The sequence below is a fragment of the Rana temporaria genome, chromosome 11 (assembly GCF_905171775.1).
Source record: "Rana temporaria chromosome 11, aRanTem1.1, whole genome shotgun sequence".
In the NCBI taxonomy this organism is placed as follows: Eukaryota; Metazoa; Chordata; class Amphibia; order Anura; family Ranidae; genus Rana; species Rana temporaria.
The window spans coordinates 93,557,768-93,583,077 of NC_053499.1; the positions used below are offsets into that span (position 1 = coordinate 93,557,768).

At 44.8% G+C, this 25,310-nt stretch overlaps 1 protein-coding gene across 1 annotated transcript in view; it reads right to left on the reverse strand.

The window, feature by feature from the left end:
* PLA2G15 (phospholipase A2 group XV) overlaps positions 1–25,310 on the reverse strand; it is a 553,772-nt gene that overhangs the window by 466,166 nt on the left and 62,296 nt on the right. The window contains 1 exon segment of the mRNA XM_040328765.1: positions 8,357–8,513. Coding sequence (XP_040184699.1) covers positions 8,357–8,513 — 157 coding nt within the window.

Sequence of the window (25,310 nt, forward strand, 5' to 3'; positions counted from 1 at the left end):
TCTTACATACAGTGCCAATTCACCTCCCACAGAGTTTTTTTAAGGGCATACGGAAGGCTTTTGTATCCTTTGTATGGAACGATAAACGCCCCAGATTAGCCTATGAAATTTTGTGTAGAGAAAAGTCAGAGGGCGGAGTGGGGTTGCCAGATGTAGTATCATATTATAGGGCAATGGCACTAGTACGTATACTAAATTGGAATCACGATCACTCAACTAAAACATGGGTAAAATTAGAGCAAACAATGGCAGGAAGGAACCTAGCAGGAGCTCCTTGGATACCGAAGACAGAAAGAGGGCTCTCAAAATGGATGTCACCATTAACTAATAATACATTAAGGATATGGGATAAAATAAATCAATCAGGAGATTATGCCCCTGGGATATCCCCCCTGGCTCGCCTGGAAGGATTCCCGTGGTTCCCCCCAGGTGAGGAAGTAGGATCAATGAAGGCCTGGGGGAGGGACACCACATGCTGCAAATTTGCCCCATGTGGAACCCTGACTCCCTTACCTGAATTGAGACGGAGCTTGGGAACAGTCGCAATGGTGGAGTGGAGGTATCACCAATTAGGGTGCTTTTTTCAAAAGTGGAAAACCAGGATAAGGCCTCTTAATTCACTTACTATATTTGAAACCAGATGTGTAAAGATTGGGAGGGCCAATCACTTACTGTCTCAAATGTATAGATTAATCCTAGGGACACGGAGAAAAACACCATACTATATTAGAGACTGGGAAGGAGAGCTAAATCACAGGTTTACCACGCAACAAATTAAAAAACTTATTGACTCCACACACTATACATCTGTAAGCTCACAGATTCAAGAGATGTCTTATAAATTTCTATCTAGGTGGTATAGAACCCCAGTAAGATTGGCACAGATGTATAGGCTTGCGGACAATAGGTGTTGGAGGGGATGTGGACAGGAGGGTACCCTACTCCACCTGTGGTGGTCATGCCCAAAGATCAGAGGATTTTGGCAAGAGATTGCCCCTTGGGTTGGAAGGCTATCTCCCGAGGAAATAGAACTGACACCTTTAAACTTCCTATTCCACGGGTCAGCGAGGTCCATGGGATCATATAAGGAGAGTATTACGCCTCATTTATTAAATGCGGCAAAATTATTAATACCTAGATTATGGAAACAGGATAAAAGGCCAACTATTCTTGAATGGAAGAGAGAAGTGAATTTAATTATGGAGGCAGAAAGATGGATTTCCAGGGTTAAAGATAGAAAGGAAAAGTTTAGAGTAATATGGTCAGAATGGGAAAAACGCTCCCTAGAGATTGAATAATTTGAGGAGCTGTAGGAAAACGTAAGTGGATAGCCTGTGGGGGGGGGGGGTGGAGAATAAGTTGTTTGTCTTTTATTTTTATTTATTATTTATTTGTTTATTTTTAGCTCTCAATATGAAATCCTGTGCGGCACTGCTCCTAACCCCCACCTGTACAGGTTTAAGAGAGGGTGGGCACAGAGGGTGGGATTGGGATATACTACATAATAAGGTGTTTTTTCTTCTTTTTTTTTGTTATTATATATATATATATATATATATATATATATATATATATATATATATATTATATATATATATATACATATTTTTCTCTCGGGGTTGGTGTGTGGAATAGGGAAGGGAGAAAGGGTGAGATAAAAAAAAGAAGCGGCTTTATGGCCTATTAGAGGCCTCAGATTTCAAACACTTGGTAAAAGTGTTTTTAGGGGATGGGGTAACAAGGAATAATGAACGATAAGCTATATAATGGCTTTTTAGAAGCCTCATATTTAAGGGATCACCTTTTTTTTTATCTATTTATTTTATTTTTTGTTTGGTGTTTGGAGGGGGGGGGAGAGAGCCGCGGGGAATAAGTGAGGGTGGGGGGGGGTAATTTTTCTCCCCCATTTATTTATTTATTAATTTAGTTATTTTTTTTTCTTTTTCTCTCTTTTTTTTTTCTTCTTTATTACAGATACAGATAAGGATGTTTATTGTATAAGGGTGTGATATAATGTAATATATTGTTAAATGGAAATGTAATTGGCAAGACCTGGTCAATAAACTCAAGTGAAGGCTGCTTGAGGCCTGGTCAATTGACCATAGATCAAAGGAGGAGGGGAAGTTGTTTGGGATTTTCAAGGCACTGATATGCAACAATGTATAAAAAATATATAAATATTTATTTGACAAATTATAATGATACAAAAGATACAAGACATTTGGGACAAACCCCACAAATCAGATCGATCAATCAGATCGATCACAAGACCGTTTTGTCTAATCGGTGGAGTCGTAGTCAGGAGAATGTCTACAAGATATACAGATAAAATAGTAAAACAACAAGCATTTATGTACAATAATTTGATGAGAAAGGAATTTCATAGGGTCAGTGTTGCGCTTTGTAGGAGAGTCACAGGACTACTCACCTTGGCTTGCCAGAGTGATCATATACCCGCTCGGGCAAAAACCCCCTAGGGCGCACGTGGGGGATAATAGGGACGGGCTCTGGTGAAAGAAATTAGTTGGTTAATCCTAGTGGTTGATACACTAAGGGGCGGTTGTGCAAGAATGAAGAAACCGGAGTGAAGTGAGATAAACGTGGGGGGTTGATTAGTTGAAGAGGGGTAAGGAAGAGAAAAAGAAGGAAGGAGAACAATTATTAGAAGGCAAAAGCGGGGATTGACAGGGATGATTAAAAGAAAAAGAAAGGAAAGGAAGCAAAGGAGGAAAAGGGGAAGAAGAAAAGGGAAAGAAAAGAAAAAATGGGAGAAGAAGAAAAAGAAGGGGAAGAGAGAAAAGGGGAAGAAAAGGGGGAGGAAGGAAGGAATATGTGATATGGGGAAAAGATGGGGATGAAGGTGATGGAAAATAAAATCAGAAAGTGAGTGGAGAATGAGTGATGAATGGGATGGGAAAGGAGGGGGAAGGTAGTGAAAAAATTAAAAAGCAAAATACCCAGAACGAAAAACTGATTAGGACAACGGAAAATTGCCAATTAAAGAATGAATGGGACACCAGGAAGTGACAATTCATGCTGGAGTCGGGTGGGTTAATTTAGACTAGCTTACCGTCCAGGATATAACAATATGTTTGAATGATACTGGGGCGGGTGACACGAGAATGTAAGCAAGGAACCAGCAAGCTGACAGGAGAGCCGGTGTGGTTAAACACAGGAAATAACCAATCTAGAGAAAGACATGATACCAAGCATATAGTTTGGAAATGAATGTCCGGGGTAATAGGAAGGCATAAGAGCATACAATGCACGGTCAGCATGAATAGTGTGTACTTACAAGGTTCTCTGCAGTGTCAGCGTGTCCCCAGGGAGAGCTCCGTACGTCTCATTCAGCTAGCTCATAGAGCAGCTTAAATGGGATATCCCAAGTCGCGTCATAGGTCACGTGGATGTGACGTAGACGCGACTCACCATCCAGACGGGCGCGCATTTGTCGATGCGCGGCCTTGCAATCCTAAGACCCAATGGCCATAGGCCGGGTTCAGGGCTGCAAACAGCGGGCTCCGATTGGAGCCCGTGGTCTGGAGGGTCCGACGTGCGCCAATCAAAAGAGAGGGGGAGAGGCCAAGGCGGGCTCGATCACATAACCAAGGTCCTGGGCTGACAAGGCGCAACATTGAGACAAAAAAAGGAAGATTACCAACATAATCATAGATAAATAGATATCACAAATGTTTTAGTTGTTAATGTAAACAGGGGGATATGTCTGTAATACATTACATTGTGGAGTCATTTAAACAGGAATAATTCAAAAATCAGGGAAGCGACAGTCATGAGTGAGAGGATTCAAAGGAAATGTAGCAAACATCTCTTAAGTATACTAAACATCTCTATATAGCATTTGGAGAATAAAAATATTAGGACTTCAAGTAGTCATATGACAGTGGTGATGTTAATAAACAGAGTTGGATGGGAAAAAGGGAGTTTGTTGGTTCTGATTATCAAAATAGGGTAAGGAGTATCTCAACCTATCAAAACTAAAACAAAATTAGGTGAATGAATAATTAATCCATCGAGATCCCACCTATATGAAGGACCTATATGAATTAACTTCATTCAATCCTGGATAGATCGTAGCATTCAAATGTTCTATCCATAAACATTCCTTTTGGAGAATGGATTTGTCCCAGTCACCACCACGAGGATGTGGTGGGATGACCTCTAATATAAGGAATTGTACCACTGTCAAATCATACCTGTGATAAAGTCCTATATGACGTCCAATAGTAGTCAATTTACCCGCTCCCGTATCATACAGATGGTCGCCAATACGCTGGCGAAATTCTCTAATTGTTTTTCCAACATAAAAGGCATTACAATTACATACCATTAAGTAAACCACACCCTTAGTACCACAGTCAGCATAAAAAGGGGGAAAGAAAACTTCGTTGTTGGGCAAAATAAACCGTTTACCCTCCAGTACCCATGGGCAACGTGGACAATTGCCACATTGGTAAGTTCCCCTAAGTGCTGGGGGTGGCGGGCGTTCTTGTGTGTAGTGACTCTGAGTGAGTCGGTCTCGTAGTGAAGATGCACGGCGATAGACCATTTCGGGATGTAATTTCACATGTTTAGACAGAGTACTATCATCAGTAAGAATATGCCAATGTCTATTGAGGATGTCGCGTAAGACATTGTGATGGGCGGAATAAGTAGTGATGAAGCGTACGGGATTGTTGGCTGAGGTGATTGTATTCCTCTGTTTGGATGTATCGTATAACAGCGAGTTCCTAGAGCGTAGGCAAGCTCTGTTATAGGCTTTTTTGAGGTTTGTTCGAGCATAGCCACGATCAAGTAGGCGTGATCTTAAAGCGTCTGCCTGTTTTTTGAAATCGCTCGATAGTGTGCAATTCCTGCGTAGCCTTAAATATTGGGCGAAAGGAATACTTCTAATTAATGGTTTGGGATGGGCACTGGTGGCAAATAATAGAGTATTTCCAGCCGTAGGTTTACGGTAGAGGTCCGTATGTAAAGTGCCGTCACTTTGTTTGATGACGGTCAGGTCAAGGAATGGGACCTGAGTGTCATCAAATTGGACGGTAAATTTAAGATTAAATTCATTTATATTAAGCAAACGTACAAATTCCAACAAAGACTCAGAGGTACCAGTCCAAATAATAAACAAATCATCTATAAATCTATACCAAAGTAAAACCTGATCCAAAAATCTTCGAAAGATGTCATTAGCATGTAGTGAGCGTTCCCAGCCGCCAAGATATAAATTGGCGTAGGCTGGGGCGCAGGATGTACCCATCGCTACACCCTGATTTTGCAAAAATAATTCATCGTTAAATGTAAAATAATTTTTAGTAAGGATAAATGATAATAACTGTAAAATAAATTTAACCAATGACCAGGAAGTGTTTTCCTGTTCATATAAGAAGGACCCAGCCGTTCTGACACCCTGCTCGTGGGGGATGCTCGAGTACAAGGCCTCGACATCTAAAGCCACGAGCAGGGCGTCAGGAGGGACTTGGGTCCCCTCAATGTGTTTCAAAAGATCAGAGGTGTCACGAATGTATGATGGAAGGCTGGTGACGTGAGGCATGAGGAAAGCATCTACGAATTTGCTCGCATTGTCTGTAAGGGATCCCATGCCGGACACGATGGGTCGACCGGGGTTTTTTTTTACATTTTTGTGCGTTTTGGGCAAAGAATAAAAAGTTGGTAACCGGGAAAATTTAGGAATCAGGTATTCTAAAGTATCCTTATCAATAAGTCCTAAGAAGTAAGCATCTGTGCAGAGAGACTTAAGTTCTGTAGTAAAGCTTGATATAAAGGTGGAAGAAATCCGACTGTACCAGTCAGTATTGTTTAATATTGAATAGCACATGTTTTGATATAATTCATGTGTCATGAGTACAATGTTTCCACCCTTATCCGATTGCTTGATGACAATATCGGTACATTTCTGCAGAGTTTTAAGGGCTGTTGTCTGTCTGATAGTTAAATTAGGAGATATAGCATGCCATTCCTGTCTTTTGAGATCTCGGATTGTGGCTTGTACAAAGGCCCAAATGGCTGGGCAGGTCATAAGGTCCGGGAATCTCCGAGAAGGGAGACAAAAAGGTTTACGTGGGGGTCTAATGATGGGAGTGGACACAGTTGGGTCATCAGCAACGATAGATGCTGCATCCATATCTTCTGGATTACTCTCATCATATAAGAGCATTAGATCTCGGAGGGCCCGAAATTCGTCCATAGTGAACTGTTTAGTTCTTTCCGCTAACTCACGCTCTAAATTAATTAGACCGCGATCTCTATCAAAAATAAACTTGTATGTTAAGTTGCGAGCGAACAAGTAGAGGTCCTTGATGGTATGAGTAATCTTGAGAGAATCAAGAGGGCAAAAGCCTAAGCCAAGTTGTAATACTGAGGATTGATCCTCAGTTAGTACTAACGGAGTCAGATTGATTATGTTAAGACTGGTATTTTCAGAGGAGTTGGTTGTAATGGGGTCGGTAGGTTTGGCATTGATTTTAGGACAAATGTATCTAAGTTTCCCTGCTGCTTCTTCAGGTCTAAAAAAATGGCCTCGTCATTGACTTTTGTATACTTGTTCATCATCAAAGATGAGTTAAGGACTTTAGGGATTGCTCCATGTAGGGATGTGGACCTACCCAAATTATCAGTAGATAGGTTGGTGTCCACAAGGTGCCGTGCGGTTGGTACCCGTGTCTTGGTTACCTTTGCAATTTGTCTATCCTTCTTTGCTGGTAGAGGTGGGGGGTAACCCCTCCATATCTCAGCCTTTTACGGGCAGATTTAGTGCCCCTAGAAGTAGTGGGAAGTCTCGTTCCACTTTGTTGGGAAGTTAAAGAGGAAATGGAAGAGTCGGATTCGACTTCAGTGTTGGATGGAAATGTTGAAAAACTAATAAAAAATGTAATAAAAAAAAAAACACTTTCCTCAGTACAGCTCCTCCCAGGGGGCGTGGTCCCCTGCGTACATCCCAAACTCTGCCTCAGCAGCTCCAGTGAGAGAAATGTGAGAGAAATAACCTATTACAATGACAATTTTGTGAGGGGGGGGGGAATAAAAAAAATATTTATTTTGCAAAGAATTGTGGGAAAAAATTACAACATCAAAAACCTCATCATGCATCTTACTAAATACCTTGAAATGTCTACTTTCTAAAAAGGGGTCATTTGTACTTTCCTGGCGTGTTCAAAACGCAAGAAATGAGATAGGCCACCGGTACAACAGGTGTGATAATTTTTTTATGATTTGCACCATAGCTTGTAGACTCTCTAACTTTCACAAAGAGCAAATAATATCCACTAATTTGGGTTATTTTTACCAAAGATATGTAGCAGTATAAATTGTGGCCAAAATTTATGAAGAAAAATTCATAATTTGCTAAATTTTATCGCATAAACTAAGAAAAACTATATTTTTTTTCTAAATTTTCCGTCTTTTTTTATTTATAGCACAAAAAATAAAAAGTCCAAAATGATCAAATACCACCAAAAGAAAGCTCTGTTTGTTTGAAAAAAAAGGACAAAAAAATTATTTGGGTACAATGTTGTATGACTGAGTAATTGACATTCAAAGTGTGAGAGCGCTGAAAGCTGAAAATTGGTCCGGGCACGAAGGGGGTTTAAGTGCCCAGTAAGCAAGTGGTTAAAGCAGACCTAAACTCAGGAGTACCAATTTCTAACAGTCCGTCACTCATGAGTTCCCTCGGTGGAGTCTTCTCCCTAGATTCTTTCCGGTGCTGGTGTCACGGTTGAATGGTGTGCATGGGAATCATTCATCCCAGCACGCTGTAATCATGTTGGAAATGTAAACTGAGCAGACGTATGTTCTTCTTCAATAAAGAGCTAGCCTATTCGTAATTTTTTTTTTAACCAACTTTAGTTCTGTTTTACCATGACAGCAAGTTACGAATGAACATTACAATGGTAGCTTTCAGTCATAAATATTATAAGAGCTTTGTGAAAACCAGGTGCTGTGCTCTGTTACAGAGTGGGCTGCTGTCACACTAACAGAGGAGCTTAATGCTGACGGTCACAAAGGTGGAGCCCTGATTTGCCTGTATAATTTCAAGACTGAACTATCAGTTTAACAGTTCAGTCCTGTATAATGCAGGAGATGGCTGAGTGGCTCCAATACCAGAATGTTTTCAGTCATCATGACAACTAACTGGGAATTGTACAACCTCATGTACATGAACTTGAAGAAAAAAAATACACAAATGAAAAATGTATCCATAATACTGTACAAAATGCTGCACTAAAAAAAAGAAAAAAAAATATTGCATAGATACAATTATCAGCCAGCAACAAATTTAAAATATATCGATTTTAAATATACAATACCCTTCATTTAATCTCACCTTATGTTATCAATCCAGCAATCAATTACAAGGGGCAACAAAAGCTCCAGATTCAGCCAAAGAGTAAAGTAGTAATCGGTTTTCTTGGAACACATGTAATGTACAACCGATGGTTTATTCAACTTGGCTTCCAGCTGGTTTCCTAGGTCGCCAGGAACTAAGTAATAAAAGGAAAATAGGTTATTAATAATAGTCTTGTATTTTCAACCTGAATGCCTGACAGGTAATAAAGCTAAACAAAAGAAAAAGCCGCGCCACAAAAGTCAATTGAATCACACTCAATAAAGATGTGATGGATCCGTGGCTGATCAGATAACACACATATGTTCACAGATAATATGGTACAGTCCTTGTAATGGTCGATCCTACGTTCCACACCACCCAGTGACACATATGCATATGGTGACCCTCCACCAGAAAATGGAAAGCCGCTTACCAGAAGGCAAGCGGTTTGAGGCAGGTGGCTATAGCCCAGCCCAGGCCTTTAATCCTCAGATATTCGCCAGGAAGCTCTCCGTCCCCTGAGCGTGATGTCTCAGCACCACCATGGAAATGTAAAAAACAGCATAAGGTAAATTGCCGGCCGGCATACAAGAGCCCTACTCCTTGTCGTGGTGACGTCACTGCGTGATCCTTCCCACGTCACCACGACAAGGAGTAGGGCTCTTGTATGCCGGCCGGCAATTTACCTTATGCTGTTTTTAACACGCTCGTTTGTGAGTATTATTTTACCCTTTTTTAAAATAAAAAAGTGTACGTTACAGAGTCACGCTATGTGCGCCTGTCTTTTTTATTTTACATTTCCATGGTGGTGCTGAGACATCACGCTCAGGGGACGGAGAGCTTCCTGGCGAATATCTGAGGATTAAAGGCCTGGGCTGGGCTATAGCCACCTGCCTCAAACCGCTTGCCTTCTGGTAAGCGGCTTTCCATTACCTGGTGGAGGGTAATGGACCCATCCGGTAAAATGAACAACACATCTGTTTTCCGGATCTTCTCTGTAGCTTTAAGATAGGCCTTCATGGCCCTGACAATATCCAAGGTATGCAGCAACCCTTCCTTTCTGGAAGTAGGTTTAGGAAAGAAGGATGGTAATACCAAATCCTGGTTTAGATGAAAACTGGATATAACCTTCGGTAGGAAGGAAGGATGAGGGCGGAGAACGACCCTGTCCTTATGCAAAATAAGATATGGTTCCTTACAGGATAAGGCTGCCAGTTCCGATACTCTTCTGGCGGAAACTATGGCGACCAAAAACACTAACTTCCTTGTCAGTAAAACCAAAGGAATTTCAGCCAACGGCTCAAAAGGTTGTTTCTGTAAACTTGACAGAACAAGATTTAGATCCCACGGACAAAGCGGGGATTTAACTGGAGGATTAATACGCAAGACCCCTTGAAGGAAGGTCTTAACTAGCGAGTGGGTGGCCAGCGGCCGCTGAAACCACACTGACAGAGCGGAAATCTGTCCTTTGATTGTGCTTAATGCCAGTCCTTTATCCACTCCTAGCTGGAGAAAACTTAATACTCTATCGATGGTAAACTTGCGAGAAAGCCATCGCTTGGACTCACACCAGCCTACATAGGCCTTCCAGACCCTGTAATAAATCACCCTAGAGACCGGTTTCCTGGCTCTGATTAGGGTAGAGATTACTTTCTGAGACAGACCTCTACCCCTGAGAATCAGGGATTCAGCTTCCAGGCCGTCAAATTTAGATGCCGTAAGGCAGGGTGGAGGATCGGACCTTGCGATAGCAGGTCTGGCCGTAGAGGAAGAGTCCAAGGGTCTCCCACTACCATCTTTAGGATTAGTGAATACCATGCCCTTCTGGGCCATGCTGGAGCTACCAGGATGACTGGTATGTGCTCCACCCTGATCCTGCGCAGCAGGCGGGGTAGTAACTGGAGCGGGGGAAATACATAAAGTAGTCTGAACTGATGCCAAGGGCAAACCAGCGCATCGGTTCCGCAGGCCATCGGATCCCTTGAGCGGGATATGAACCTGTCTAGCTTCTTGTTGAGTCTTGATGCCATGACGTCCACGTCCGGCACTCCCCATCTCTGGCAGAGTGTCTGAAAGACCTGTGGATGTAGAGACCATTCCCCCGGCAACAGAGTCTGGCGACTTAAAAAGTCCGCCTGAAGGTTGTCCACTCCTGGAATGAATATCGCCGATATGCAGGGCACATGAGCTTCTGCCCATAGGAGAATCAAGCTCACCTCTCTCTGAGCGGCTTGACTCTTGGTTCCCCCTTGGTGATTTATGTATGCCACTGCTGTGGCATTGTCCGATTGAATTCTCACCGGGAACCCCTGCAACTTGGACGTCCAAGCCCTGAGGGCTAGTCGAGCAGCTCTGAGCTCCAAGATGTTGATGGGCAACTGCTTCTCTGGCTTTGCCCAAGTGCCTTGGCGAGTGCAACCATCCAAAATTGCTCCCCAGCCTGTTAGGCTGGCGTCTGTGGTTACTATCTTCCAAGCCACTGGGCTGAAAGACTTCCCCTTCAGTAGATTCTGAGGGTCTAACCACCAACACAGACTTTGTCGGACCCTTGATGAGAGCGGCAAAGGGATATCTAAGGCCTGTGGCCTCCTGCTCCAGGCTGACAGGATGGCTGCCTGCAGGATGCGAGTGTGGCTCTGGGCGTACGGTACCGCCTCGAATGTGGCCACCATCTTGCCTAGTAACCGCATACATAGGCGAACAGTTGGTTTCTTCTTGCTTAGAACCAGTAGAATTAATTCCTTGATGGCTTTGACTTTTATCAGAGGCAGAAACACCCTCTGTTGTTCTGTGTCTAATCTCATGCCGAGATATTCCAACTGCCTTGTGGGCTGGAATGCTGATTTTTCTCGATTTAGGACCCAGCCGAACCTCTCGAGGTACTGAACTGTGAGGGCCACTGCTTGTTTCAAGCCAGGAGACGAGTGATCTATGACTAGGAGGTCGTCCAGGTATGCTAGGATTGTGACCCCTTGAATCCTTAGATTGGCTAGGATTGGAGCTAGGACCTTCGTGAACACCCGGGGGGCCGTAGCCAACCCGAAGGGAAGCGCCATGAATTGGAAATGACGTAGGGCCACCGAGAAGCGTAGAAATCTTTGATGTGGCTGGTAAACTGGAACATGAAGGTAAGCATCCTTTATGTCTATGGATGCCATAAAATCGTCCTTCTGAAGTGCGGCAACTGCTGACCGCACGGATTCCATCCGAAATGAGCGGACCTTTAGGTATGCATTTACCATTTTTAAGTCCAAAATTGGCCTGACATCGCTGTTGGGCTTTGGGATAATGAATAGGTTGGAGTAGAAACCTAGCCCCTGTTCTTGGACTGGTACCTCTACTATTACCTCCTGAGAGAGTAGATGATTCAATGCCGCTATTAATGCGGCTCCCTTCTTCGGATCGTTTGGTACTCTTGACTCCTGAAAATGAGGAGGAGGAAACTTTAGGAAGTCTAGTTTGTAGCCTGTAGCCACGGAGGACCGTACCCATCTGTCGGGAATGCTGGCCTCCCAAACCTCTGTAAAGAGACGCAGTCTTCCCCCCACCTTCGAGGGTGGGGGCGCCCCTTCATAAGGCCGGCTTGGGGGCTGGCTTTGCTGGCTTGCGAAACCACTGCTTCTTGCCTGCGCCGGCCTGTCCCTGCGACTTGTTAAAATTTGATCTTGCAGGAGGCCGTCGATACTGTTTGGTATTGGAGGGCCCCTGCCCAGGGGAGTACTGTCGTTTAAACGCAGGCCCCCGAAACTTCTTCTTGGTGGGCAAAAGAGTACTTTTTCCGCTTGAAATGGTCTGGATGTATTTGTCCAGGTCTTCTCCGAAGAGTCGTCCTCCATGGAAGGGGAACCCTACCAGGAGCTTCTTGCATGGGGGCTCTGCCTCCCAGCTCTTTAACCATAAGAGTCTTCTCATATGGATAAGGGATAATGATAGACGTGACGCTTGCTGGATCGAATCCTTAATCGCATCTACCGTAAATCGTATGGCCCTAGGGACGTCCGAAAATTCTTCTGCCTGCTGGGCAGGAATAAGTTTAAGCATCTGCTTAGCTTGATCCGATAATGCTTGCGCAACCCCAATTGCAGCCACAGCTGGCTGCACTACTGCCCTTGCAGTAGTGAAGGAGGTTTTAAGTAGCGTTTCCAAGCGTTTATCAACCGGATCCTTGAACACCTGTATGTTTTCTACAGGGCATGTTAAAGACTTGTTAACACATGAGATGGCTGCGTCTACAGCCGGGGCTGCCCATCTCTTGGAAAATTTCTCTTCCATAGGATATAAGGCAGAGAATCTCTTTGGTGGTACAAAGATTCTATCTGGCTTGGCCCAATCTTGGAACATAACTTCCTCTAGTAGAGGATGGATCGGAAAAACCGCATTGGTTTGAGGCGCTCTTAGTGAGCCCAAAGCTGAGACCGTTGATACTTGGAGATCTGGTACTGGCAAGTTGAACGTCCTATGGACCAAGTCTGTTAAAACTTGAACCCACCAGCTCTCCCCTTGGGAGGCTGCGCCAGATTCCTCCGTACCCGGATCCTCGATCCCTGAACCTACTTGGTCCTTGTCCAAGAGGTCTTCCCATTCCTCTGCGGAAGGGACCTCCTCATCTGAGGGTTCACGCTCGGGCGACGGAGATCTATTCCGTTTTCTGCCCCGCATAGCCTTGGCTATCATCTTTTCCATTCTTTTTTCCATCTCCTTTAGAGAGGTGGACAGTACCTCGTCCGTGACCACCCTAGGGTTGGACTGACCCGTGCCAGCTCCAGCCCCAGATCCCGATGGTCTCACCAAGGCTCCTTCTGGGCAAAGTAGCGGTAAGACTTTGTCCGAGACCCCGGACCCTCTGGGGGAATCCCCACCTTTTGTACCCTCCGAACCAGATGCCATGGTACAATACCGAGGTACGCCCGCTACTTAATGGTGTTTGGGAAAATAAATAGTTGTTGCCCACAAACCCTTTCTGGGGAAAAAAATGCCTTTCCTTATTAATCTTGGTTTGTTTCTTTTTTTTTTTTTTTTTTTTTTTAAACCAAAGAAAGAAAAACCATTCTGTCCCCCTTTAGTAGTATTTGCCAATAAAAACTGCTGAAAAGAAAAAGAAAAAAGAAACCCTATCTTTAGGGTGAAAGACAGTCTTTTTGAAGACTGTAATACTTTTCTTTGGCCACTGTGTGTCCTCGGCGCCCCACTGTGCCGCTCTGGTCCTTCCTCTCTCAGTTCCAACACATCACTGAGCTGGAACTCTTTTGGAAGGGCCGCCCCTTCCTTTTACCTACAGGCCCGCCCTTCCCCTTCAGGAAAACGGCGCGAAATTGCGCCCATATCACGGGGACGCGCGCGCGCCCGCCGGCGGGGGGGGGGGGGGGGGGGAGGCCCACACGAGGAGGTCAGAGGCTGATCCTGCCGTCCAGGCCAGGATCCACAGAGCGGCATTTATTTTTCTGCAGCAACCGCCTGGACCTCTCTGAGCAGGCTTGCAGGTAAGAGCATTCACTCTCTACATAAGAAACCTCAATAGATTCCCAGGGGCTTCTCTTAAGAGAATTGTCACTATACACACAGGCCCTTTTCAATGCTACTAGCACCAGTTGCAATACTACCAGGGAGGTCACAATTATGGGGATTATACACATATAGAGTCATCCTATCTTAAGATATGTGACTCAACTTGCCAGATGCAGCGCATAAACCATAGGCATGTCCCGCTGTGACCTTCCCCCAGACAAAACCTGCTGCGAACCAAGTTCCGCAAGTTTCCCCTTCACTTACCTGCTCCATGCCGCAGGACTTTGCACAGCAAGAGGTCCAATCTTCCCTCATCTCCGTGGGGCGTCTAGACCTTCAGGCCCTGGGTTCCTATGAAGGATCCACTGTCCTGGGCCCATATAGCACCCTGGCAACAGAAACATTAGGCCCCCAAAGGTTTCTAAGTTCTGGGCCCAGAGTCCAGCTCTCTGTGACAGAAAGCATTATGGGCTATACCCCAATGGTTTGGGGTCCGGTTGCTGACCACTTTAGCACTGAGGCCTTTGGACAGAACCGGTTAGCCCACCTTAATCCCAAGGATGTGGAGGCAAGCTAAACCATGACCAACACCTAAGACACTGGCGTAAAAACTGAGGTACTCCTCCTATGGGAGGGGGTTATATAGGGAGGGGCACTTCCTGTTTTTGAGATTGCCAGTGTCCATCACCTGAAGGTACTCCATATAACCCATATAGTAATGAATATGCCGCTCTGTGTCCCGTGATGTACGATAAAGAAAATAATAATAATATAGTGTATACAATTGCGACACAAGTCATATTGTAATTGAATGTTATTAACCACTTAAGCTACGAACCATTTGCTGGTCAATGACCGGGCCACTTTTTGAGATTCGGCACTGCGTCACTTTAACTGACAATTACACGGTCGTGCGACGTGCCTCCCAAATAAAATGTACATCCTTTTTTCCCACAAAGAGAGCTTTCTTTTGGTGGTATTTGATCACCTCTGAAGTTTTTATTTTTTTGCGCTATAAACAAAAATAGAGCGACAATTTAAAAAAAAATTCAGTATTTTTTACTTTTTGGTATAATAAATATCCCCAAAAAATACAGTGCCTTGCGAAAGTATTCGGCCCCCTTGAACTTTGCGACATTTTGCCAAATATCAGGTTACAAACACAAATATTTAAAACTGTAATTTTTTTTTTGAAGAATCAACAACAAGTGGGACACAATCATGAAGTGGAACGAAATTTATTAGATATTTCAAATTTTTTTAACAAATAAAATACTGAAAAATTGGGCGTGCAAAATTATTCAGCCCCCTTAAGTTAATACTTTGTAGCGCCACCTTTTGCTGCGATTACAGCTGTAAGTCGCTTGGGGTATGTCTCTATCAGTTTTGCACATCGAGAGACTGAAATTTTTGCCCATTCCTCCTTGCAAAACCGCTCGAGCTCAGTGAGGTTGGATGGAGAGCGTTTGTGAACAGCAGTTTTCAGTTCTTTCCACAGATTCTCTATTGGATTCAGGTCTGGACTTTGACATGGCCATTCTAACACCTGGATATGTTTATTTGTGAACCATTCCATTGTAGATTTTGCTTTATGTTTTGGATCATTTTCTTCTCCTATCAACTGATGCAGAGAAGGCCTTTGATCGTGTGGCTTGGGACTATCTGTTTGCTACCTGTAGACATATAGGGCTAGGACCGCACATGATGGCGTGGATAGCCGTTTTATATTACAAACCACAAGCTCAGCTTAAAATGAACGGATCTCTTTCGGAAGCAGTGAACATAAAAAATGGTACAAGGCAGGGATCTCTTTCCCCTCTTTTATTTATTCTATCATTAGAACCTTATATTCGCATTGCTAATGCAAAGAACTAGGCTTTTTGATAGGGGAGCGAGAATACAAAATAGCAGCATATGCGGATGATCTTTTATTTTTTCTAACACGACCCCTGGTCTCAATCCCGAACCTCTCCAAAGTCTTTAAAATGTTTAGCTATATTTCCAACATGAAAATCAATTATTCTAAGTCAGAAGCCCTTAATCTCACATTGCCCACTGACACCTTAAAAAATGCACGTGGCTCCAGTTTGTTTAAGTGGGTAACCTCATCTATCACCTATCTAGGAATAAAACTTGCGGCCAGATTTAGGGATATTTATAACTTTAATTTTCCCCCTTTGTTAAACAAAATTCAAGTAGATCTTAAAGGTTGGATCTCTAGACCAGTGTTTCTCAACTCCAGTCCTCAAGGCGCCCCAACAGGTCATGTTTTCAGGCTTTCCTTTATTTTGCACAGGTGATTTGATCAGTTTCACTGCCTTAGTAATTACCACAGCTGTTTCATCTGAGGGAAATCCTGAAAACATGACCTGTTGGGGCGCCTTGAGGACTGGAGTTGAGAAACACTGCTCTAGACCCTTCTCCTGGTTTGGCAGAGCTGCTATTCTGAAGATGGTAATTTTACCTAGAATTTTATATCACTTCCATACCCTACCCATTCCACTCCCAGGTTTTTTCTTTAAACAACTTCAATCTATTATACGCACGTTTATTTGGAAGGGACAAAAACCTAGGATAAAGCTGGATACGCTTACAAAACCTAAGGAAGAAGGGGGTATAGGTCTACCGGATTTTAAACTTTATCATTCCGGGATACATATAGCGAGAATTTTGGACTGGAATTGTCACAGGGGACAGAAAGATTGGGTCACACTGGAGGAAGCGTCCTCCACATTTCATCTTAGATTCCTACCCTGGATCCCATGGGCGAAGTTGCCACAGAGCCTGCGGCAGCATCCTGTGGTGGGGACTACGCTTAGAGTTTTTCACACGATCATGAAGTACCATAAATTTTCCTCATCTCCCGGCCCGCTTACCCCTATTATCCGAAACCCAGATTTTTTGCCAGGGATAGACCTGCACTTTTCTGCACCCACTGACCATTTAACACCCCTTTTAATGACACATTGTGTAGAACAGTGTTCCCCAACCCCCGATCCGCGGCCCACTACTGGGCCGCGGCACTTCTGCAGCTGGGCCGCGAGCAGGCGGCATTAGAGAGCCCCACATGCGGACCGCGGCACTCTGCCATTCGAACCGCAAGGAGACTTTTCTTCCTCCTGCGTCGCTCATAGAGCCGACAGCGGGAGGTGGAACAATTCTGGGTGGAGGGCGGAGCTGCCCGAGGTTATCAAACAGGCGATTGGCTGCTAGGACTGTCCCATATCCTAGCAGCCAATCACCTGTTTGTTACCTCGGCCCTCCATCCAGAACTGTCCCGCCTCCTTCCCTGCAATTTTTCTCCTCATACTGTGCCTCCCTCCGATCTGTCCCTAAGTGTGGGAGATGGAACCGAGGACTGTAATGTGTGGGGGTCGGAACCGAGAACTGTAATGTGTGGGGGACGGAACCAAGGACTGTAATGTGTGGGGGACGGAACCGAGGACTGTAATGTGTGGGGGAGGGAACCGAGGACTGTAATGTGTGGGTGAGGGAACCGAGGACTGTAATGTGTGGGGGAGGGAACCGAGGACTGTAATGTGTGGGGGAGGGAACCGAGGACTGTAATGTGTGGGGGAGGGAACCGAGGACTGTAATGTGTGGGGGACAAAACCAAGGACTGTAATGTGTGGGGGATGGAACCGAGGACAGTAATGTGTGGGGGACGGAACCGAGGACTGTAATGTGTGGGGGGGAAGGCTGAGGACTGTAATGTTTGGGGGGGGGAAGGCTGAGGACTGTAATGTTGGGGGGGGGGGAAGGCTGAGGACTGTAATGTTTGGGGGGGGAAGGCTGAGGACTGTAATGTTTGGGGGGGAAGGCTGGGGACTGTAATGTGTGGGGGGAAAGGCTGAGGACTGTAATGTGGGGTTATGATATAAATAGGGGCAGATGACAGTACTGTTAATGGGGGAGCCCAGAGTATGACAACACTACCAGTGACAGGCTGAGTGTGAGCAGAGCCTAGTGGGGGCACTAGCTTCATCTGTTGGGGCCTTACCACATCTGGTGGCAGGCAGCATGGCAAGTGACAATCCGCATCTGGTGGCAGGCAGCATGGCAAGTGACAATCCGCATCTGGTGGCAGGCAGCATGGTAAGTGACAATCCGCATCTGGTGGCAGGCAGCGTGGCAAGTGACACACTCAAAGCTCCCACTGATTCTGCATTATGGTGGGTTTAACTTTATTTATTACTAAAATGTAATAAATAAAAATAATGCCCTGACAAATTGCCCGCGAAAAATCGCTTACCCCCCGCATGCCATCCCCAACCGGGCCTTGGCAAAATTTTCTTCATGCAGCCGGTCCCCGGTGCCAAAAAGGTTGGGGACCACTGGTGTAGAAGATAACACACTAAAACATTTTGAGTCCTTAAAACGAGAACTGGACTCTCAGAATCCACTTTCATTTTGGACCTACCGCCAGCTGCATAATTACATACAGGTCTCCCAGACAAAAAAACAGTTCTTTAAATCGATAACTCCTTTTGAACAAACCTGCCTGGCTGGAGCTCCGGTACCTAGAGCCACCTCACTGGCGTACTCGTGGTTTCAACTAGACAGGGGGGGTATAGCATCTGGAATACGAGTACAATGGGAGAAGGCCCTGAAAATAAGGATTACTGAGAAGCAATGGAAACGTGCCTGTGTTTTCGCCCATAAATGTTCTATTGGCACGAAAATACAGGAAACATCTTACAAGCTTTTAACACAATGGTATGCCACGCCGGATAAGATTAAAAAATGGTACCCCTTGACATCAGATCTTTGCTGGAGATGTGAGCAAGACCAGGGCACTTCTATCCATATTTGGTGGGAGTGCCCTCGTCTGAGACCCTTTTGGGATAAGGTGGTGGAGTTGATCAGGGTCATTGCGGATACTACAATCTCTCTCACTTCTGCATGTTGCCTACTACATATTGCAGACTGCTCATGGCAGCATTATAAAAAATCACTCATTAGACATCTGCTGAATGCAGCAAAAGTTTTGATCCCCAGACACTGGAAATCGAGGGATACTCCTATTCCCGAATGGCTCAGCGCCATAGAAAATATCTTCCAAATGGAGGAAACTGTAGCTATCGCCAGAGAATCGACTAAAAAAATTAACCTGATGTGGTCACCTTGGGTGGCGTTTAGGCATTCGGACCAATACCTGCAATTAGAGATGAGATGAGATTGCCGTCGTGGCTCTGGTCCTTTCTTTTCCACTCTCTCTGGTAATTTAAGATGGGCCGTTTTGCACAGTGTCAGCTTTCCCTCCTATCCCCCCCCGCCTTTCCTTTTTTTTTTTTTTCTTTCTTTGCCTTTTCTCTAATTTTCTTCTTAGTATTAGTTAGTAGCTGGCATTATCCTAGGTGTGATGTGCCCTGTACTATCTTTTGTTATAAGATAAAAAGTTGCTTATTTTTCAGAGTATGTATTGTCAGGTTTTGACTATGTGTCTGTGTGCGGTACTCATGTACCCTGGTTGTATTCTGTACTCTGACTTTTCTATTTTTTTTTTAAATAAAAAAAAAAACTTATTACAAAGAGAGCGTTTGTGAACAGCAGTTTTCAGTTCTTTCCACAGATTCTCGATTGGATTCAGGTCTGGACTTTGACTTGGCCATTCTAACACCTGGATATGTTTATTTGTGAACCATTGTAGATTGTGCTTTATGTTTTGGATCATTTTCTTGTTGGAAGACAAATCTCCGTCCCAATCCCAGGTCTTTTGCAGACTCCATCAGGTTTTCTTCCAGGTCCTGTATTTGGCTCCATCCATCTTCCCATCAATTTTAATCATCTTCCCTGTCCCTGCTGAAGAAAAGCAGGCCCAAACCATGATGCTGCCACCACCATGTTTTTTTTTGTTCAATAAGTTTTTATTGAAAAGTATAGAATACAGAAAAAATAAAACGAAAGAGCAGTGACAGTCATTCAATCACTAGCATCAAAGGTGAAACAGTAAACAATAGTGTACACAGACCTCGCAACCCACAGTATGTGCGCAGACGCGGGGGCTAGAGCTGGGGGTGAAAAGCAACACAATAACACATACACCACCTGCGAGGATCCATGATCCAAGAACAACGCATTGGCAACAAAACCTAAGATAGCATACTTAAACATCAATACCAGGACTGTCTCTTAGAAAGAGAGACACAGTGGTATAGAGACCAACAGAGATGAAAGGGGAAAGATAGACAAGTTGAAAAGGAAAAAGAAAGGGGGGGAAGAGTAGAGGAAGAGAGAAAGGGGGTGGGAATAGAAAACCCATCTCAGGTACACTACATATGTTAATAGCATAACCAATCAGTAGAACAATAGAATCAAATCAGACAGATTGAGACATAATGTCTGCGTAGGCAGAGGTAAACTTGAAGGCAAACCAGTCAGACCATATTTTGCGTGAAAGGTCCTCTGAAGCTCTAAGGGAATGTGTGAGATCTTCCATATGATAAATATGGTCCACCTCCGTTAACCATTGGTGTACCGTGGGTATGGTCGTCTGTTTCCAAAATCTGGGAATGAGGGATTTAGCAGCATTCAATAAATGAGGTGTAAGAGATTTCCTATACGATCTAACTGGTTTGTCTGTAGAGTGTAATAACTCAACCCATGGATCTCCAGGGGTTTCAAAGCCCTGGATTTCTTTCATCAAACCCAAAACAGAACACCAGAAAGGACGGATAAGGGGACAGTACCACCACACGTGAGCGCGTGTCGCTCTTTCTCCGCAACCTCGCCAGCAGAGGGGGGGTACCTGAGGAATGATTCCATGAAGTACAGCTGGAGTGAGGTGCCATCTATTAAGCAGTTTATAGTTAACTTCTGCAGTCCTGGAAGACAACGAGGTGGTATGAGCAAGGTACAAAATAGTGGATTTTTGGGACTCTGAAAAATCTTTTTGCAGGTCTTGTTCCCATTTACGTAGGAATACCGGATGCCCCGCGGAGGAGAGTGATTGAAGGGCTTTATAAAAATAAGACAGGGGCCTCTCAACAGGTTGGTCCTCTACAAAGGGAGTTTCAATTGGTGTCAGCTCAGTGAGAGCACGAAGGGGTTTAGGAAGGGAACGCAAAAATGCAGACAGCTGATGGTATTTCCAATGATCCAAGGGTGAATTAGTAGAACCTAAAAGGTCAGAGAGAGGGGTAACTCCGGCGGAAGTAGTGACATGATGTAGGTGGGTCACATTTCCCAAGGACCATTTGAGAGAGGAGGGTTGTAAATTCCCAGGTGGGAAATAGTTATGACCAGTCAGAGGCATCAGGGGTGAATTAAACAACCAATGGTGAGATTTACATAACGAGTCCCAAATCATGAGGGTCGAGCAGGTAATCGGAGAAATATGTACTTTCATAGAACGGCATTTCCTGGGAACCCACATTTGCGTGAAAAGATCTGTGCCACAGAGAGACATCTCTAAGGTCACCCATAGTTTAGTATGTTTGTGAAACTTCCAGTCCGAGATCCTGTTCAGGACAACTGCTAAAAAGTAGTTTTTAATGTCTGGCAGGGCAAGGCCTCCATCCCTCTTAGATCTCACTAGGATGGACCTAGCCAGCCTGGGTCGCTTCCTATTCCAAATATATTTACAAATCAGGGACTTCAGCAAGGTGAAGAAACCCACAGGAATCCCAAATGGGATCATCTGAAACAGGAATAAAAGCCTGGGCAGTATGTTCATTTTCACGATACTAATTTTCCCCAACCAGGAATGTGCAAGATTGGACCACTTTTGTAAGTCAGATCTGATCGAATTTAATAAAGGGACAAAGTTAGTACGAAACAGGGAAGCTGGGTTGGAAGTGAGAAATATACCTAAATACTTAAGAGACCGTGCCTGCCAAGTAAAAGGGAAGGACCCTTTCAGCTAGGATACAATCCGGGGTGGGACAGTAACATTAAGAATTTCCGACTTCGTCATGTTTATTTTAAAATTAGGAATGGCGCTAAAGGCTGAAAAAGCTGACATTAAGTTAGGGAGGGTTGTCACGGGCTGTTGGACATAAAACAAAATATCGTCCGCGTAAGCGGCGTACTTATGTTCCACGTCTCCTATTTTAATACCTCGAATATTAGGATCATGTCTAATCGTGGAAAGGAGAGGTTCAAGGGACAATGCAAATAGGATAGGGGAAAGAGGGCAACCTTGACGGGTGCCATTGTAAAGCGTAAAGGGATGAACGTGCCATTTATACAGAGTTGAGCCGTGGGAGATGTATATAGGGCCGAAATACGTGAAACCAGGGAAGGGCTAATACCAAATTGAGAAAGCGTGACCATCAAGTACCCCCAGTCCACCCTATCAAATGCTTTTTCAGCGTCCGTGGACAATAGAAGGGTGGGCTGGGGGAACCGTCTAACATGGGACATCAAGAGGAGAGTGCGAAGGGAATTATCCTGTGCTTCCCTACCGGGAATAAATCCTGTTTGATCACTAGTGATCCATTGTGGGAGAAGGGGAAGGAGTCTATTCGCAATAACTTTAGCATATAATTTAGCATCAAGATTTAAAAGGGAGATGGGGCGGTAGCTACTACAGGTGCAGGGGTCTTTTTCCTGGTTTGGGGATAACCGTTATATGTGCGTGAAGGGTTTCGGAACGGAAAGGACTGTCCTCCGAGACTGCGTTTGCATAATTGGTCAAACGTGGGATCAAAAGATCTACGAAGGACCAATAATATGTCACAGAAAAGCCGTCAGGGCCAGGAGCCTTACCACTTGCCATGGCTTTCAAAGCAACACGCAGCTCAGAGGAAGAGAACTCTCCATCCAAAGCAGATAACACTTCTGCAGAAAGTCTGGGTAATTTAGCTTGGGACAGGTAATCACGAATGCGTTGGGACCTAAGTTCCCCATTTTCATCCGCATCGCGTACATGATATAGCTTTTGATAAAACGTACGAAATTCCCTTGCAATAGCAGAAGTTTCGTAGGCTAAAGAACCTGAGGGAGTTTTTATCTTAGCAATAAAAGCTGCTGATTTTTGCTGTTGCAGGGAACGGGCCAAAAGACGTCCAGGCTTGTTGCCCCATTCATGCAAACGTTGGGCTACTACGCGGAAGTGCTGCTTCTGCTCCAAATGAAAGAGGGTTTTCAGCTCCTCTCTCTTCTGGGTCAGGTCCTGAAGTACTGAGTGCAATAAACTAACCTTGTGCTGCCATTCCAGGGCCTCAATTTCATGAAGTAAAGCTATCTGTTGACCAATGCGTTATTTTTTTCACCTAGAACCTAACTCAATAAGCTTTCCTCGCATGAAGCCACCACCATGTTTGACAGTGGGGATGGTGTGTTCAGGGTGATGAGCTGTGTTGCTTTTATGCCAAACAAAGTTTTGCATTGTTGCCAAAAAGTTCGATTTTGGTTTCATCTGACCAGAGCACCTTCTTCCACATGTTTTGTGTGTCTCCCAGGTGGCTTGTGGCAAACTTTAACCACTACCCGACGGCCGTACGACTTTATACGGCCGCAGGGTGGTTCTGAATCTCTAACAGGCCGTAAAAACACGGCCTGCGCGCGCATCCAGAGGCGCGGGCGCGCACGTGCTCGCCGCATCGCTGAGATGTCGATGCGAGTGCCTGGCGGCCGTGATGTCCGCCAGGGACTCAGGGTCGGCGGCTACAGGGACAAGACGTTGAGCTTTGTGTGTAAACACAGAGATCCATGTCCTGTCAGGGGAGAGAGGAGACCGATCTGTGTCCCTTGTACATAGGGACATAGATCGGTCACCTCCACCAGTCACCCCCCCTCCACCTACAGTTAAAACACAATTTAGGGTACACATTTAACCCCTTCCTCACCCCCTAGTGTTAACCCCTTCAATGCCAGTCACATTTATACAGTAATTAGTGCATATTTATAGCACTGATCGCTGTATAAATGTGAATGGCGCCAAAAATGTGTTAAAAGTGTCCGATGTGTCCGCCATAATTTCGCTGTCACGAAAAAAATGCTGATCGCCGCCATTAGTAGTAAAAAAAAATTATAAAAAATAATAATAATTCTGTCCCCTAACTTTTGTGCAAACCAGACGCTTCTTGCGATTTTGTTTGTTTTTTTTCCCCAAAAATATGTAGAAGAATACGTATCGCCTAGACTGAGAAAAAAAAATGGGCTATTTATTATAGCAACAAGTAAAAAATATTGTTTTTTTTTTCAAAATTGTCGCTCTATTTTTGTTTATAGCGCAAAAAATAAAAACCGCAGAGGCGATCAAATACCACCAAAAGAAAGCTCTATTTGTGGGGAAAAAAGGACGTCAATTTTGTTTGGGAGCCACGTCGCACGACCGCGCAATTGTCAGTTAAATTGACGCAGTGCCACAAGCTGAAATTTCACCTGGTCAGGAAGGGGTATATGTGCCCAGTAAAGAAATGGTTAAACGACACTTTTTATGGATATCTTTAACCACTTCCATACCAGGCACTTACGCACCTTCCCGCCCAAGCCAATTTTCAGCTTTCAGCACTGTCACACTTTGAATGGCAATTGCGCGGTCGTGCGACGTGGCTCCCAAACAAAATTGGCGTCCTTTTTTCCCCACAAATAGAGCTTTCTTTTGAGATCTTTGATCACCTCTGCGATTTTTTTTTTTGCGCAAAAACTAAAAAAAGACTGAAAATTTTGAAAACAAATTACGTTTTTATTTTTTTCTGTTAATTTATTTGTAAATAAGTATGTTTTCTCTTTCAATTACGGGCACTGATATGGCGGCACTGATGGGCACCGATGAGATGGCACTGATGGACATCGATGAGGTAGTACCGACGGGCACAGATGAGGTGGCACTGATTGGCGGCGCTGGTATGCGGCACTGATGGTGGCACTGATGGGCACTGATGGGCACATATGCGGCACTGATGGGCACACATGGGCGGCACTGATGGGCACACATGGGCGGCACTTATGGGTGGCACAGATGGGCACTGGTAGGTGGGCACTGGGCATGGATGGGCACTGATGGACACTTGGGGTGGCAGCACTGATCTACCCATGTTGCCAATCAGTGCCCATTTGTGGGCACTGATTGGCATCTTTTTTTTAAGATTTTTTTTTTTTTTGGCCCACCCTGGTGGTCCAGTGTGGCGATCCGAGGGGGGGCTGCACTGATAAACAATCAGCGCGAACCCCCCGTCAGGAGAGCCGCCGATCGGCTCTCCTATACTCGCGTCTGTCAGACGCGAGTGAGGAAGAGCCATCAACGGCTCTTCCTGTTTACATCGTGATCAGCCGTGATTGGACACGGCTGATCACGTGGTAAAGAGTCTCCACCGGAGGCTCTTTACCGAGATCGAAGATGCAGGGTGTCAGACTGACACCCCGCATCACCGATCGCCGCGCTGCGTGCCCCCACGGGCGCACGCGGCATGACGTCATGTCAGGATTTCAGAACCACTTTCCGGACGTAAATCAGCCATAGGCCGGGCGGGAAGTGGTTAAGAAATGGCTTCCTTAT